The sequence below is a fragment of the Ranitomeya imitator genome, chromosome 2, assembly GCF_032444005.1.
Source record: "Ranitomeya imitator isolate aRanImi1 chromosome 2, aRanImi1.pri, whole genome shotgun sequence".
Taxonomy (NCBI): Eukaryota; Metazoa; Chordata; class Amphibia; order Anura; family Dendrobatidae; genus Ranitomeya; species Ranitomeya imitator.
Genome location: NC_091283.1, coordinates 513,709,622 through 513,727,805, shown reverse-complemented (window position 1 = coordinate 513,727,805; position 18,184 = coordinate 513,709,622). Strand labels below are relative to the sequence as shown.

Here is an 18,184-nt window from a genome sequence, read left to right as displayed (position 1 = left end):
GTGGACATGTCAGCTGTTCAGAACAGCCGAGAAAGATGTGGGCTCAGTGCCGGAGTCCACATCAAAAGAAGGTATACTACATGCGCTCAACATGTTCAGCGCATGTCATGAAGGGGTTAAACCTGACTTTAGAGAAATCTATTTTTAATTGGTTGTGAACAACTTTTAAAAGACTAAACATTAATATCCGTTAGAATGGCACTTCCACATTCTTGAACCAATAGCAAAAACTGAAACCAAAATAAGCATCGAGTAAATAAGATCCATAAAAAAATTAAAAAAAATTTATCACAAAAGGGTTAAAGCCAAAATGTCATAGGGGATGCTACTGGGTGAGACCAATGAAATATGTACCACCATGTTCATTATATCCAATAACAAAAATTAAGTTCTGTGACTAAGTCTCAAAATATCCTTTAACCCCTTCATGACCTTGGGATTTTCCATTTTTCCCGTGTTCGTTTTTCGCTCCCCTCCTTCCCAGAGCCATAACTTTTTTATTTTTCCGTCAATTTGGCCATGTGAGGGCTTATTTTTTGCGGGACGAGTTGTACTTTTGAACGACATCATTGGTTTTACCATGTTGTGTACTAAAAAAACGGGGAAAAAATTCCAAGTGCGGTGAAATTGCCAAAAAAGTGCAGTCCCACACTTGTTTTTTTGTTTGGCTTTTTTGCTAGGTTCACTAAATGCTAAAACTGACCTGATATTATGATTCTCCAGGTCAGTACGAGTTCATAGGTAAAAAATAACCTAGATATGTTTGGTGTCTAAGTGGTGAAAAAAAATTTCCAAACTTTGCTAATAAAAAACAATTGCGCTATATTCCGATACTCGTAGCGTCTCCATTTTTCATGATCTGGGGTCGGTTGAGGGCTTATTTTTTGCGTGCCGAGCTGGCGTTTTTAATGATTCCAATTCGGTGCAGATACGTTCATTTGATCGCCTGTTATTGCATTTTAATGCAATGTTGCGGCGGCCAAAAATAACGTAATTCTGGCGTTTCGATTTTTTTCTCGTTACGCCGTTTAGCGATCAGGTTAATGCTTTTTTTTTTTATTGATAGACCGGGCGATTCTGAACGCGGCGACACCAAATGTGTAGGTTTGATTTTTTTTTTATTGATTTATTTTGATTGGGGCGAAAGGTAGGTGATTTAAACTTTATTTTTTTCACATTTTTTTAACTTTTGCCATGCTTCAATAGCCTCCATGGGAGGCTAGAAGCAGGCACAGCACGATCACCTCTGCTACATAGCAGCGATCTGCTGTTCGCTGCTATGTAGTAGAAAATCAGGTGTGCTGTGAGCGCCGACCACAGGGTGGCGCTCACAGCTACCGGCGATTCGTAACCATAGAGGTCTTAAAGACCTCTATGGTTACAATGGAGAAGCATCGCCGACCTCCGATCATGTGACGGGGGTCGGCGATCCGCTCATATCCGGCCGGCTGGCCGCATGCGGTAGTTAAATGCCGCTGTCTGCGTTTGACAGCGGCATTTAACTAGTTAATAGCTGCGGGTGAATCGCGATTTCACCCGCCGCTATTGCGGGCACATGTCAGCTGTTCACAACAGCTGACATGTCCCGGCTTTGATGCGGGCTCACCGCGGAGCCCTGCATCAAAGCAGGGGAGCTGACCTCGGACGTACTATCCCGTCCGAGGTCAGTAAGGGGTTAAAAAACACAACAAAACAAAAACCACTATCAAGTTGAAGTGGTTTCTTTGGTCTTTAACCCCTTTGTGATTCAATAAAATGATTTTTTTTTATGAGTATCTTCTTTACGTGATCCTTATTTTGGTTTGAGTTTTTGATATTGGTTCAACTTTTAAAGATTGCATGGAAACCTGCTCCTATTCTACAGGAGCAAGTTTTACTTTGAAAGCAATTGATTACAGGAGCAAACATTAATGACTACTTCCTATAAATCAAAGAATGCAAATTGAAAGTCTTCAGAATGTCATAATCAACACAGTAAGGTCTGTGTGGTGCATGAACTAGTCATCCTCAGACTTGCGATTCTCTGACCTACACAGAAGTGACCACAAGGGAAACGTGTTCTGAAGGACACTTACCTGGAGTGTTGCACAGAGGAGTGACTGCAGATCATTAAACTGTATCCTGTCTGATGTGCTCTGTATGTGGGACTGGTAAAAGAAATGAGAGGTGGAAAGCATAAGAACAAGATGTTGGCTCCAAATGAGTTACGTCTCACGCAGCAGATGCTCACACTCCTACCTCCATCTGAAGCACTTGCTGCAGCCTCTCCATTATCACTAAAGTAGTTTTTTGCACAGCCGGGTAGCAATCCTTGGCACTGTTTTTTACTATCTCCATTAGGGCTTCGTAGGCAGAGCTTCGTAGGTTGTTCTGGTGTCCATCAGGTCTGTGTAGGGGAGGAAAAGCAGACTATCAAATTGCAAGTTCCAATATCCCACAATGTTGCCGACACACACAAAAAAAAAAAAAAAAATTAGGACGTCTTCAGAGAGTCATAATCAACACAACTATCAGAGTGGTGCATGAACTCATCATCCTCAGACTGGTAGGAAGCTACTACACCGAAAGTCCGACAGTCACTAATCATATTGTGTAAGTGCTGCGTAGAGTCATCCAAAGAGACTACAGTCAAAAGCCAACACATCCTGGAATTGCACGGACTAACAAAAACCACAGCAATTTGGGTCAACATATTCGAGAGCCTGTAGTTTACCTTACAACTACAATTAAAGCCTGCTGTGTGGAGAAACCGTCACTAAAAAAACTTACCGGTCAGTTGTTTCCAGCAGTTTCTGTACAATCACCTCAAAGGAGCTAGACAAGCAATAGGAGGCCGGCTCTACCTGGTCATCTGTTACATCTGCGGCTTCATATGCAGCCTCAGCCAAACTAGAGAATGCCTAAGAGCAAGCAAACCTTATAACTACAGTAATCTGCACTATGGCAAACACTGGATAGAGACCAGGACAATTCACTTACCCAGCAGACGTTTGTAGCCACCCTTGGCTCTGCCCCTAGGCCCTCTATGAGGCACTGCAGTAGTGGGACGAGGTAGACATCATTGATTGCTGCCTCTGGAAGAAGCTCACAAATTCTTCCTACAGTCCAAGCCGTAGTGTCTCTAACGACCACACTGGGATCCTTCATTAACTCAATGAGAGTGGGCATGGCCTAGGATAAAATAGAGGAATTGCAGAGCAGGAAGGCAAACATCTCTTGCAAATTAAAAAATGCCATATTTGTATTTAAAGGTTTTGTACACTACTAGGACAACCCCTTCGTGAACTAAACGTTTGGTCCCAATAAACTAAAAAAAAAAAAAAAAAAAAAAAAAAAAAATATAATAAAAAAAAAAGTCCACATACTTCACCTCCCATGACAGCGCTGTCCAGGTGGTGTCAGCACTAGTGTTCCTGTGGATCTCAGGCGGTTGTACGACACGTGAGCCTGGCGCCCAATTAGCACTGGGGTCACTGTCCATCTTCGGACACTTTGAACATGAAGAGGCAGTCCAGGCTGCAGCTGATCTCAGACTTACTCTTCGTGTTCAAAGGCAGGGACAGTGACACCAACGCTGATGGGGCACCGGGCCCCACGTGTCATAACCGCATGAGAGCCCAAGGACCGTGAGTGCAAATACTGCTGGAACAGGACTGGAGGCGATTACAAGCTCTATTTTATCGCGGCCAAACATTTAGATCAAGAAGGGGTTGTTAGTGGACATCCCTTTGATAAGACATTACAACAGGCAGGGGTGCAAGGTATAGCACCTTCAGTCTGGTACCGATGACCCATCAATATAAAAGTAATGAACAATCTTTTCAAAAGGGGTTGTCCACTACTCAGACAGACTTCTGAATCCCAGTTTACTCCCAGTAATACTTATTCTCTCCCCTCCTTTGGACAAATTAAGAGATCTGAGGAAGAAATCTGCACTAATAGGCTGAAGGGATGGAGTGAATGTCAAGTTAGCCCCAGAAGAGCAAATGCCAACACTGCTGGAATGGTGTCAGATGAGAAAGTGTTATTTTACTTGACAGAAAGATTCAGAAAAGGTTGTCCAAGTAGTGGACAACACCAAGTTTCATTTATTACCCTTCATGTGCATTGCCATCCTAACCAGAGCGGTTTAAGTTTAGAGATCAAAAGTATCCATCCAAATAGGCTATCTCCATATAATTGGCAGCTTAACGGTGACAAATAATGCCAAAGTAATGTTCTGTACATGCGCACATGAACACTGCAGTAAATCACTAGTCTTTATTGATCATTCTTGCAAGTGGTGCATAATTCCACAGTGATTGGCAGCAGCGATCAGACAGCACTTTGAGAGCTATGAAAAGCTAATTGCAGTGAATGTCACCTTTACAAGGTTTAGACTTCGTTTAACACTGCTGTTCAAATGTCTTCAGACAGTCATAATCAACACAGTCTGTTCTGCGTGGTGCATGAACTCGTCATCCTTAGACACAGTTAAGTTTTACAAGTAAAATCTAAGAAAGCACCAACCTGGCAGCTGTATGACTAGGTTATCAGCAGTATTAGAATATTTTACATTTCAGTTGTATTACACATGCATCAGCAATGCCATCTTTACAGACTGTATGTCATGTCAAAATTTAGACCTGTACACTATTCATTTGCGATTGCTTAGTGTGGTACACAGTGGGGAATTTTTTTTAATTATTTTTTTTTTTTTTAATAAAAAAGGACATAAGACCGTTTAAAACGCACTAACCTGTATGACTAAGGGCTTTAACTGGCAGGCTTCCGGACCCTCGAGTATACTTCCAAATGCCATGACTGCTGCATCCCTGTTGCGCCAGTCTGGGTTCTTGATGTGTTCTTTAATGAATGGCAGCACGTGGGGGACAATGTCATCTTCACAGCACGTAGCAAGCAGCATGAGGCATACCCCAGCAGCCTTACAGGGGTTCCAGTCATCGTCGTCATCATTCTCATCCTAGTAGCAGAGATCATGTGGTTGGATACTGACAAGATACAAACCCTTGCAGCATTACAGGCTTTTATGTGCCAAAATGTTTAAAAGCCGTAAATCCAAAAAAAGAAATATTCACCTGTTTCGTAAGTGTCTGTGTCAGTATGGGAACAAGGTACTGCAACGCCCCTTTAGCATAGAACTTGCTGGTGTGTTCTGGCGGTCTGCCCTGTTCAGCAGCCTGAAAAACAAATTATGGCAGCAGTTATTCACTATATAACGTGATGGAATTTTGGCAATTGCAAGGTTTCAAGAAACTACAGCAAACCAAAGAAATGAGCTGTAGTTTATTTACTTTAAGGCTTCTGTCACACTAGCGTCGGAATCTCCCCGTCGCAATGCGTCGGGGAGAGGTTCCGACGCTAGCGTTTGCTGCATTGCACAATGGAGGCAGCGGATGCATTTTTCCGGCGCATCCGCTGCCCCATTGTAAGGTGTGGGGAGGTGGGGGCGGAGTTCCGGCCGCGCATGCGCGGTCGGAAAAAGCGGTCTGTCGGGAGAAAAAAACGTTACATGCAGGGTTTTTCTCCCGACGGTCCGCCAAAGCACGACGCATTCTTCGCAAGACGGATGCGAAGTGTGCAAATGCGTCATCAATAGAAGTGTATGGGGAAAAAACGCATCCTGCAAGCACTTTTGCAGGATGCGTTTTTTCTGCAAAACGACGCAATGTGACGGATTTACAAAAAACGCTAGTGTGAAAGTAGCCTAACTAACAGGGGCATAACCACCCTTTTTGAGCTAGGCATTTCATCTACATAACTTCCCACGGGCAGGTGTCTAACCAGTCAGGCCTGGGTCCTGCTCTGCCTTTACTCACATTGAGGTCTCACAAAGTGAGGTTTTGATACTGGAGACAGCATAGGACCATACTGAATGGTTACACCTCGTTGCGGTGAGATAGCTTCTTTGTTTTTTTTTTTTTAATGATGATCGTACCAAATACCCCATGTTATATACACGTATTGTTACTATTTATCACTACAAGGTGTATGCACATTTTGATTTTTTTTTCTGGGGTTTTAAGTGCAAGGTTTCAAAGAAAGCCATGATGGTGGAGGAGTACAACTATACATCTATATCCCAGTTTAATCAAAATCCCAATTCTCAGTCTTCAGACAGTCAGAATCAACACAATATTTTATGTGTGGTGCATGAACTTGTCATCCTCAGACAGCACAGAAAAGGGCTAGATCAATAGAGTCATAATAAAACAAGGCATACGACAATCACAGAAAGAAGCAACTGCCCAATTCCTAATCCAATACTTCCCTGTGCATCCGTTCTAAATGCTGATCACTCTTTGCTAGGATCATATGTGCCCAGTTTCATGTAATGAGACACTATTAATCGGGTTTAAAAAGCACTTGGTAAAACATGTCTGTCTTGGGAAAGGAGTGAAAAAGGGTATGAGGCTTCTCCATGCCATGTACTCCAATGGACTGGTGGTTCAACAGGTAGTCTGCAGAAAGGACCTTAAACTAAAGGAACACCATGAAATAACCCTATAGAGCCATTTAATAAGAGCAATTCAGACCCGGTGAATTGGGCTATAATCACAAGCAGATTTCTTACAAAATTTCTCCATCGTGTACGAAACTAATTTTTCTGCACACAATTTGCTGCAGGTGATTTTACCATTAAAAGTGATAGAATCTGATTGACTTGAAGTGTTACCTCAGATGCTTCAATTGCCAGGTCCATCTCCTCATCGCATACGTTGGACCAGAACTCTATTCCCTGCAGAGCCACCTCATCTATTTCATTCTTCATTGCCTCCACGGTGATCTGAAAACACAAAATCTGTCACACAATGCTTATGTGGTACCACAGCCCTCGTTATCGGCCATGGAACTCACAGCAAATAGTGCGGGTCCCATGTAGGTTTCCATATACTGGTAATAGAGGGACATGATCTTCACCAGGTTCTGTAGAGCAGCTACTCGCACCTAAAAACCGGAGACCACGTGGTAAGCAAAGGTGGCGACGTCACTGACAATGTGTCAGTTATTCAGGAACTCACCCTAGTGTCGGGACACTGCGTTGCTTCACAGACCACTTGCATAATATAATGCCTTTCGGACTAAAAGAGGAAAAAAAAGATAATAGTAAAGGGCACACAACTAGAATAGACATCCCAAACGGCAAGATTGGGGGGTTACCACTAGAGTTGAGCGATTACGATCGGCAGCGAATATTGTTTTTGTACTATTCGTCAAACACAGCCAAATGTCATTCGAGTCAATGGGAGTAGAAATTACCAAATGTGTTAGGAACCGAACATCAAACATACATTCAGCACAAATAGGGTACAAATATGGCAAATTCAGATTTGGTGACAGATTTCAAACAAATTTGCTCAACCCTAGTTACCACCTAAATGTAAGATGGTTTTGTCATTTCAGAAGCCTTGGGGCAGCAAGACTGACACATCTAAACATTTTTGATCGTTTTGAAGATGGTTCAGGTTGCCTTGCAACAGCAAGAGTGCTGTGTGACTTTGTGCCCCTGACTGACTGCTGAAGTCACTTCCTAAGTCAGCAGAGTGAGCCATCCGACAAGCTCTGCCCCAACAATAGCGGCTTCATGCACTCTGACCGGATGCTGCCAATTCAGCAATTCCACGCATTCTTTGGCTAAAGGCCAGCAGACAAATGGTTACGGGCACACTCCCCAACATTACAGGTAGAGGATTCAAGACCACCCACTAACCTCTTTATCAAAGTTAGATTTGGTGAACTCCAGAGAGTTGAGAAGAGCATTTGTGGCTGCAAGCCTAACATTGCTGCTGGGCTCCTCTTTCCTCATACCCTGGATGATAGCAGTCAGGATTTCATTGCATTTGTGTTGGAGTTGTTCAGGGTCCTTAAATAGAAAAAAATTGTGAAGACACTACCTACAATACAGTAAATGCTTGCATAATTAGGGTATGTGCACACGTCAGGTTTTTTCCTGACAAAATCCGGAGAATTCTGGCAGAAAATTGCGTTTTTTTTCTGCGCGGATTTTTCGTGGTTTTTGCGCGGAATTTTTGCGGTTTTTTTTCTCCCCCCCCCCCCGAAAGTCATTTTGGCTTAGAAAGCCGCAAAAAGAATGAGCATGTCCATTTTTTTTTTGCGGAATGCGTTTTTTTTTTTTTGCGGTAAAAAACGCATCCATCTGAACAAAAAAATCCGGAATGCATTCTAAATGATAGGATGCATATTTTTAGCGTTTTTGATGCGGAATTATAGCGTTTTTATAGCGAAATTCCGCAAAAAAAAAAAACGCTAAAAATCCGGACGTGTGCACATAATACATCACCCAGCTTTCCACACAGACTTTCCTCTGCTCCTAGCATTCTCATGGTATGCTTTTCAGCTAACCCCAGTGTTATTTATGACCTTGTTTACTCAGGCCTGATTGTATGCATCTGGTCCACCCTTAATTCTCTGACCAAGATGAGCAGAGACCACTCCTCTCTGCTTCACACCTGAACGCACTTAGTTGTACATATATTGCATAGCACAAGTCTGCAATGACTTCAGTCTGCAGTGTGATCCCTTAGAAGTGTGGATTACAGTAGAATTAGAACCTGAATTGAACCTGAAGGTAACTGGCCATTCACTGTAAACAATGTTTCTGTTTTCACTTTCACCCCTATAATCCTTCACTTTCTGCTAACTCCCCTGATCCCTACACCAAGTAAGGAACTGTTCATCTCTTCAATCCTCCCCATCCACCTCACCTCCTCCTTAGAACTGTTCCTTAACATACAATCTCCTGTCTCCAAGCACAGACAGCCACCTCATGCCCTCTCCTGCTCCCACCTGCTAACACTTTCTCTGCTCCTTCTTACTGCTGGTGATATCTCTCCAAATCCTGGTCCTCCTCACCATATTCCCACAATCATTTCTACCTCCCATCCACGCTCTAGCACAAACTTCCGTAACCTCTCTAACCTTATACCCATTCGCCCAGCCCCCGCTTCCCCAGTCCCACTAACAGGAGCTCTGTGGAATGCTCGCTCAGTCTGCAACAAGCTCTCCTACATCCATGATCTCTTTGTTACTACCAAACTTTCCTTCCTCGCCATCACCGAAACCTGGCTCACCCCTTCTGACACAGTCTCCCCTGCTGCACTCTCTTACGGTGGCTTCCACCTTTCCCACACACCCCACCCCAGCAGCAAACATGGCGGAGGAGTTGGTTTTCTCCTGTCAGATAACTGCTCCTTCACCCCAATCCCACTGCCACCCTCTGTTACCCTCCCTTCCTTTGAGGTGCACTCTGTGCGCATCTACTCCCCCACCAGCCTCCAACTGGCTGTCATTTACCGCCCCCCAGGGCCAGCCACCACCTTCTTTGACCACTTCACCACCTGGCTACTTCATTTCCTTTCTGCGGACATCCCCACTATCATCATGGGCGACTTCAACATACCCATTGACACTTCCCTCTCGGCTGCCACTAAACTTCTATCTCTCACTTCCTCCTTCAGCCTCACTCAATGGTCCTCTGCAGCCACTCACAAAGACTGTCACACACTGGACCTCATCTTCACCCACCTCTGCTCTCTATCTAACCTCTCTAACTCACCTCTTCCACTCTCTGACCACAACTTTCTCACATTCCCATCTCTCTCCACTCCATGTCTACAATCCCCACCCCACAAACTTTCACACCCTCGCAGAAATCTTAAACATCTTGACCTACATTCATTCTCTGAATCCCTCCTCCCTCTCACAGACATAAGTTCCATACACAATGCGGATGACGCTGCCGCTCTATATAACACCACAATAGCTGTAGCTTTGGAATCTGCTGCCCCACTTATACATACCAAAGCTCGCAAAACCAACAGACAGCCCTGGCACACCAGCCTGACCAAAGAACTGAGGCGAGCTTCCAGGGCTGCTGAGCGCAGATGGAAAAGATCCCACTCTAACGAGCACTTCATCGCATTCAAACAGTCCCTCACTACTTTCAAGACCACACTCGCCCACAGCTAAACAAACCTACTTCTCATCTCATATCCTCTCTCTCTCACAACCCTAAACAGTTATTCAACACCTTCAGTTCTCTCCTCCGTCCCCCAGCACCTCCTCCCTCCCCACTTATCTCCGCTGAAGACTTTGCCTCATTTTTCAAGCAGAAGATTGATAGCATTAGAGACAGTTTTGGTCAACAACCCCCAGAGCCCTTCCTCCCGATTTCCCAGCCCTCCACCTCCAAAACCAACTTCTCCACCATTACAGAAGATCAACTCTCCACTCTACTCTCAAGATCGCATCTCACCACCTGTGCACTTGACCCGCTCCCATCCCACCTCATCCCAAACCTCACCACAATCTTCATCCCAACCCTAACCCATCTCTTCAACCTATCACTAACAACTGGTGTTTTCCCCCCCAAGCTTTAAACATGCCTCAATCACACCTATCCTCAAAAAGCCCTCTTGACCCATCCTCTGTATCTAGCTATCGCCCTATATCACTTCTCCCCTATGCCTCCAAACTACTGGAACAACATGTTTACCTTGAACTGTCCTCCCATCTCTCTTCTTGCTCCCTCTTTGACCGCCTACAATCTGGCTTCCGATCACACCATTCCACCGAAACTGCCCTAACTAAAGTCACCAATGACCTCTTAACCGCCAAGAGCAAGCGACACTACTCTATCCTCCTCGACCTGTCGGCTGCCTTTGACACAGTGGACCATTCCCTATTATTACAAACCCTCTCATCCCTTGGCATCGCAGACTTGGCCCTATCCTGGATCTCATCATACCTAACAGACCGGACATTCAGCGTCTCCCACTCACACACCACCTCCTCACCTCGCCCTCTATCTGTCGGAGTCCCACAAGGTTCAGTCCTTGGGCCCTTGCTCTTCTCCATTTACACCTTTGGCCTGGGACAGCTCATAGAATCTCATGGCTTTCAGTATCACCTCTATGCTGATGACACACAGATCTACATCTCTGGACCAGATATCACCTCCCTTCTAACCAGAATCCCTCAATGTCTGTCCACTATTTCATCCTTCTTCTCCGCTAGATTTCTGAAACTTAACATGGACAAAACAGAATTCATCATCTTTCCCCCTTCTCACGCGACCCCCCCCAACGAACCTATCCATTACAGTAAATGGCTGCCCACTTTCCCCAGTCCCACAAGCTCGCTGCCTCCGGGTAATCCTTGACGCTGATCTCTCCTTCAAACCACATATCCAAGCCCTTTCCACTTCCTGCCGACTTCAACTCAAAAATATTTCACGAATCCGTTCATTCCTCAACCATGAATCTGCAAAAACCCTAGTCCATGCCCTCATCATCTCTCGCCTTGACTACTGCAACCTCCTGCTCTGTGGCCTCCCCTCTAACACTCTCGCACACCTCCAATCTATTCTAAACTCTGCTGCCCGACTAATCCACCTGTCACCCCGCTATTCCCCGGCCTCTCCCCTCTGTCAATCCCTTCACTTGCTCCCCATTACCCAGAGACTCCACTACAAAGCCCTAACCATGGCGTACAAAGCCGTCCACAACCTGTCTCCTCCATACATCTGTGACCTTGTCTCCCGGTACTTACCTACCCGCAACCTCCGATCCTCACAAGATCTCCTACTCTACTCCCCTCTTATCTCCTCTTCCCACAATTGCATACAAGATTTCTCTCACGTATCACCCCTACTCTGGAACCCTCTACCACAACACATCAGACTCTCGCCTACCATCGAAACCTTCAAAAAGAACCTGAAGACCCACCTCTTCAGACAAGCCTACAACCTGCAGTAACCACCGATCAACCAAACCGCTGCATGACCATCTCTACCCTCACCTACTGTATCCTCACCCATCCCATGTAGATTGTGAGCCTTCGCGGGCAGGGTCCTCATTCCTCCTGTACCAGTTATGACTTGTATTGTTTAAGATTTTTGTACTTGTTTTTATTATGTATACCCCTCCTCACATGTAAAGCGCCATGGAATAAATGGCGCTATAACAATAAATAATAATAATAATAATAATAATAATAATAATAATACCCTCATAGTGGCAAAATAATCCTGCCCAGAGAATGGAATATGTAAAAAACGGTCACACTGACATGGAGATAACTAAACCCAGTCACACTCTCTTACTGGCACCCACCGGGATACAGTGCAGGCCGCTCCACGTAGGGACAGTATACAGTGAGGTCACCATTTCACCAGCTGCTGGACCACTGTGGCCTCTGATTGGCAGCAGCAGTCAGGTGATCCGATCAGTGCATCAGATGTTTTAGGATACTGTCCTAAGTCACCTGACTGCTGCAGCCAATCACAGGCCACAGCAGTCTAGGGGCTGGGAGGACAGTGACATCTCCACACACTGTCTCTGCGCAGACTAAGGATTATTTACCTGTCACCTGGGAAGTTTTGTTTTCCTAGAAAAACATTTTAATGGTGGAAAATATTTAGAGTTGAGAACATGGTAATAACTTTACAATATAATTTGCTTGAACGTCTTCAGGTAGTCTAAGGTCCCACATTTGCATGCATTCTGACAGAGCACGCTGTCACACCCTCTCCCAGTATTTGTGACATGCTTGAGGAGCGCTGTCTAGGCCAGACCCATCACACCTGAAGCCGAGAAATAGGCTAGGAAGCTTCTTTCAAGTATGCCATTAACACCCGACTATCCCAAGTACAATAGTTCTGATATTTTACATTTTATCAAAAGACATTTCCCTCCGTTACAAGAGGTCATATTGGTCACCTTCATGGCTAGCACCCTAAAAGTCAATGGCACGAATCCTAGAAAGGGGCCATAACACGCACTCGGTCACCAACTTTATAGTTAGGCAGCTGACAGCTTATAAAATATTGCAATGGTCAGAATTTTTATAAAAGCGTAAGCATTTTCTAAAAGGTAAAATGTCTTAATGGCACAGCAAGTTATACATGCATCCAGCCCCATAATGAATAGCAGGTGATTATTAGACGTCACATGGAAAGAGGTGGAATGTTAGCCTGTTTACAGATTGTCTTTATGGATTTTCCAGTATTCCTGCAGGAGCATGCATTTAGGTACAGTGCCTGGCACAAAAGGCTAGCGTATCAGGGATGCCCAACCTGCAGGTCACAATTAGCCCGCAATTTCATTGTGGCCACTCCTGAAAAATCTGGGCACAGACATACTGGTCTACAACAGGTATGGTGGAGTAATGTGTTGTGCTGGAGCTAGGACCGCTATGTACATAGGGTGCACTGTGTGGCTCCATATATTGGAACAGCTGAGGATGGATGCTGCCCATGCATGTGTGCGGCTGTTGTCATAGTTAATGGGATTAATGCACCAGTCAGATGTCACAGCAGCTCAAACTACAATGGAGAGAGAATCATGCATGGTCTCTTCCTTACTAGAGTGTGGGCAGGGATGATCCCCAATTATACTATTATGAAGAAATTCTGGAATTGGAACAGGCACATTAAATATATATGCCCTAAGACCCAGTATGGTTCAGTTTGACAAGATGGTCCTCAGAACAGAATAGGTGCCTCCCTGCAATAAACCGTAATCTGTCAGTGCAAGCTAGCAGCCCAGCTAAGATGTTAATGAACTGGCTGACAATGGGCTTGTTGACTATTTCCTATAACTGCCAGCAGCCTTGTGAGCCTTATCAGAAGGAGTAGAAGAAAGGAATGTATCCACATTCCACAAGAGTCATGTCAGGTAGTCATCGAGTCACATTACTTACAATGTCCTGGCAGATGTACCCAATGGCCTCCAGTGTAGATTCTTTCATGTGTTCTGTGCTGCTTGGATCTGTGACGTTGGCAACAAGCTGTGGAATAAGCTGAGGCCATTGGTTGACTGGTATCTCCGCACATGCTATCCCCGCCACGCACTGTGATGCTGAGCTAGGCCTATAGCTCTCAGTACCTAAAGTTCGCAGCACCTGAGATACAAAATAAAAAGTTTTATGTAGCATTAGTTAAGTATGGGGGGATGGAAGGAGGACAAAAAAAAAAAAAAATCTGATCAGAACTTACCAAAGCCTTAATTTCCCGACGGATGTTGGAGTCAATTGCCAGCCAGCGCTGTTGGTATTGAGTCTTCACATCTGGATCTTTTGAGGTCAAAGAGTTTTTAATCTGCAGACCAGATGCAACTCTAGCTACCTGACTGTTTCCAGGATTTGCAAGGACTTTTGAGAGCTCCAACAAGAAGGTGGCCTATAAAAAAGACCAAACACTAAGAATCGAGGGTCAAACAATCCATCTATAAGCCCACAATAAAGAGAACATCCAGGAAGCATGTCAAAGTTAAGTCACATAGGTCCATAAAGGCTCCATTACTTTACAAGGGGTTTTCTGCTTTGTGAAAATCCCTGACCCCAGGCTAGTCTTTGTAAAAATAAATGTAAGATGCTTACCTCTCCCTCCACAGGTCGAGCACCGAGTCTCAACCACTGCTCCCAGGATTTGGTATTGTCTATAGTATTAGTGTCCAGTTGACAGCGCTGCAGACAACATGAGACACCGGAAGCAGTGGCAGAGACGCGCGCTACACTTGCACCTTCCCAGGTCCAGTTTCTTTGTTTTTAAATTGCAGCAAAGGACAGGGGTTTTCACAAACAGAAAACCCCCTTTAAGTGAATGCACTGCAACACATGAGCTCATCAGATTAGTATTTTTGGCCGTATGTCAAAATGGACTATACAAGGACCAAAGCAAATTAACCGTTTTACCCACAGAACAATGTTTTTGGATAGGTGTGTTTAAAAAAAAAAAAAAAAAAAAAAAATGCAGGGGGTTGCTGGCTAAAGCCGAAGTTTGTGAAACTCGAGTTAATCCTGGTGTGATGTACTCTTGTACAGAATTTCTTGCAAGCAGAATGAATACCTCGCAGAAACGTTCTGTTCCAGTGTTACTCCACTTTAGTGGGGAGATGATGATAAACGGTCCGAGGAGCGCAGGAAAGACACAGACGAGAGATGGGGTTAAACTACATCACGATCCTCAGTCGAACCGCGTCGTGGTTTAACCCCATCTCAGCTGTGCCTCTTTCCTGCGCTCCTCAGACCATTTATCATTGTCTCATTGCTCCCATCCTCCATTGGAGGTTCTTGGCTGGAGCTGCGGTGGAGAGCAGACATCCTGCCCACCCCTGGGCTGCTTCCTAAGCGCTCCTACAGGACCGCTCATCACTGACTCGCACTCCACTTTAGTGGGCTTTCACTTTCTACATTTGCCATAGAAAGAAGTCATGTCATCTTTGCCTTTGCATCAATGAGAAGCGTAACACTTGTAAAAGGTTTGGGATTTTGGAGCACCAGAAAGTGGACTCACTCGATTTCTGCATTTTCTAAGTCAAGGTCCCCGTCTGCGCACACTACTTTCTGAGTTGGAGAGAGACAGATTTATGTTGTAATTCTCATCTGAGCTCACCTTCAGTCCCCTACATTAAGAAATGAAACAGTCTCTACTGCACAATATAGTGCGTCACCTGGACTCCTAGACGACATTAGCATACATAGGTCTCCTATGCTGGGAGTGAAAGTGAGCACAGAGGGATTAACTAGTTGGAATTAGTCTCTTCAAAAGTGAACCTGTCACCAGGTTTGGCTGATATGAGATACGGCCACAGCCTTTCAGGGCTGATATACAGCATTCTATAATGCTATATACCTGCACCAACCCAACCCAAAGAGAAGAAAACTAAATTATACTCAGCCACAGGGAGTGGGGCTGGGCGGTCCAACGGGCATCGCTGGTCTTGGTCCGGCGCCTCCCATCTTGTTACGATCCCTGTCCTCCTTGCTTCGTGTGGATGACACGTCTCCTCGGCACCGCACTCCTGCTCAGGCGTACTTCTCTGCTCTGTTGAGGGCAGAGCAAGGTACGGCAGTGTGCAGGTGCCAGGAAAGGTCAAAGAGCCTCAACAGGGCAGAGAAGTACGCCTGCGCAGGAGTGCGGTGCCGAAGAGACTGTGTGGATGACACAGGGACACATCATCCACATGAAGCAAGCAGGAGGACAGGGATCATAAGAAGATGGGAGGCGCCAGACCAAGACTTGCGACTCCCCTCGGACCGGACTGCCCTGCAGGTGACTATAATAAAAGTTATTTTTCTTCACTTACAGGTTGGGGACAGATATAGAGCATTATAGAATACTGTATATCAGCCCTGAAAGGTGGTGGCCGCATCTCTTACCGGCCAACCTGGCGACAGGTTCACTTTAATGCGGCCCAAACCACAGGCAGCATGAATCGCAGCCTGGCTTGCACAATTGCTACCAATCATTTAAATACACCTTTCCACCTGCTAGTTTTCCCTCTATCTCCACCTCCTCTGACAGCTGTGGCATCAGAGCCAGAGAACGGTGGGGATAGATGGAAAACAAGAAGATGTATATAAAATGATTGGCCCTGCCGTGACGCACAGAGTGCCTATACATTTGGTGATTAAGCCTTCCGCACATGGCTTTTTATAATAGTGAAAGATTCCCTTTACGTTTGTTTTCAATTGGAGTTATCCATTCAGATTTAAAAAAAAAAAAAAAAAACGTAGCATAAAGCAGTGAAACCTGAACAAAGAATATTGTTAATTACAGAACTACTGCATGAAGCAGCAAGCCGAGATCTTGGCCGCCTCTGCTTCAGCTAATGTCAAGGTTCATCTTTAAATCAGATAACGGATTAGAAAACGCCCAGGCTGGAGGAGATGACATTCAAGAGGTTGACTACTAAACGGCAACTTAACGTCAAAGTCTTGTGTGCCCTCATGTAAGGAAACTAAGCATGGGCGAGGATCGATTCAAAGGACTCCCCGTCAATTAGCCGAGCCGGTAATCTGTGGACAATAAACAGGACCCCCGTGAACCTCTCACACAACAGCAGTCACCGCTCTTATGATTAGCCAGCCTGGTGCAGTGTCACATGTACATCATGCCAGGCTAATCAAAAGAGCAGCTGCGGATGCCATCAGGTAAGCGGCAGGTGTCAACTCCTGGGTCCAGGGGCCACAGATTACTGAAATGACCCGTGGAATGGGTCCGCATAATCCATTTCCACACTCTAGAAAGTTACCAATCCCGCACACATCCCTGGAAGAGTTGATTGATCAGACATACCTGCCTTAATCCAAGTTTTCTGCGCGGGGAGTTTGTGCACTACACAAGATATTCTATTGAATATTTCATGAAAAACTAATACTGATAACTGTTTATCTAAAGCCTATTAGTAATAGCAGCTATAAACACTAATACAGGCGAATGGGAAAAAAAAAAATCTCAATGTGTAGACTAGAGCGAGGGAGCGAGAGAGCGAGAGCGAGAGAGTCCATTGTGTACCGGCATCTGGACTTACCTGTGGGTCTCATTCATATACAGCAATGTTTCCCAAGAAGCTGCCAGACTAGAGATGCCCCACTGTCCTCAATTAGGAAGAAGCTGAGTGGGCAGGACAGCAGCAGCACAAGCACCCTGCCAAACATTGCTTGCTGCTGTAATTTCCTGTGCTGCGCAGTTGTCATGGCCGACACAGGCTTCACCTGCTTCCTAGGAGGACAGTCCTAGGACTCAAATGCTCACACTCCACTCTTGGCCCAAAAGGGGAACTGTTTCTTTTATTAATTTCCTGATAATGCAAATTTTATCCAACAGGAACTAAGACGGAGTGGCAGCAGTTCTCGGAAGGAGATTGGCCTCTTGAAATATGGCAGCCATGAGAAATACATGACATCTTATCAGACTTCATGCGTTAAAGGAGTACTTTTACCTTCGAAAAGGTATACACAGTCACGCCACAAGTGTGATCGCTGTGGGTTACAGAGGCATGCACATCAAGCCCAGAACAGGGGCCCAAGAGGAGCTGTCAAAAGCCACTGGATCCAGGTGTAGAATGAATAGTTGGTCACACAAATGGCTTTTTCCATTTGCTTATATAAAAACAAATGAGCAATTGCAACAAGCAGAAGAGGATGGGGAACCATTATAATTTTATTTATAGAGTGTGACCCTATTTCGCAGCACTTCACATTTAAAAGGGAATCTGTCACCCCAAAATTTGCCTATAAGCTAAGGCCATAGGTTATATTATACTCACCCAGGGGCGGTCCGGTCCGATGGGCGTCACGGTGCGGGTCCAGCGCCTCCAATCTTCATACGATGACGTCCTCTTGTCTTCTTGTCGCGGCTCCTGTGCAGGCATACTTT

The 18,184-nt window shown here is 45.1% G+C and overlaps 1 protein-coding gene across 1 annotated transcript in view; it reads right to left on the bottom strand.

Annotated features, from left to right (window-relative positions):
- Nucleotides 1–18,184, bottom strand: part of KPNB1 (karyopherin subunit beta 1) — a 42,054-nt gene that overhangs the window by 21,444 nt on the left and 2,426 nt on the right. Inside the window, exons 3-14 of the mRNA XM_069751711.1 lie at nt 14,018–14,200; nt 13,723–13,923; nt 7,712–7,864; nt 7,023–7,082; nt 6,859–6,948; nt 6,677–6,787; nt 5,079–5,180; nt 4,739–4,963; nt 2,980–3,171; nt 2,770–2,900; nt 2,239–2,386; nt 2,076–2,147 (exon numbers count right to left, since the gene is read on the bottom strand). Of these exons, the coding sequence (XP_069607812.1) occupies nt 2,076–2,147; nt 2,239–2,386; nt 2,770–2,900; nt 2,980–3,171; nt 4,739–4,963; nt 5,079–5,180; nt 6,677–6,787; nt 6,859–6,948; nt 7,023–7,082; nt 7,712–7,864; nt 13,723–13,923; nt 14,018–14,200 (1,668 nt within the window). The remainder of the gene's footprint in view (nt 1–2,075; nt 2,148–2,238; nt 2,387–2,769; nt 2,901–2,979; nt 3,172–4,738; nt 4,964–5,078; nt 5,181–6,676; nt 6,788–6,858; nt 6,949–7,022; nt 7,083–7,711; nt 7,865–13,722; nt 13,924–14,017; nt 14,201–18,184) is intronic.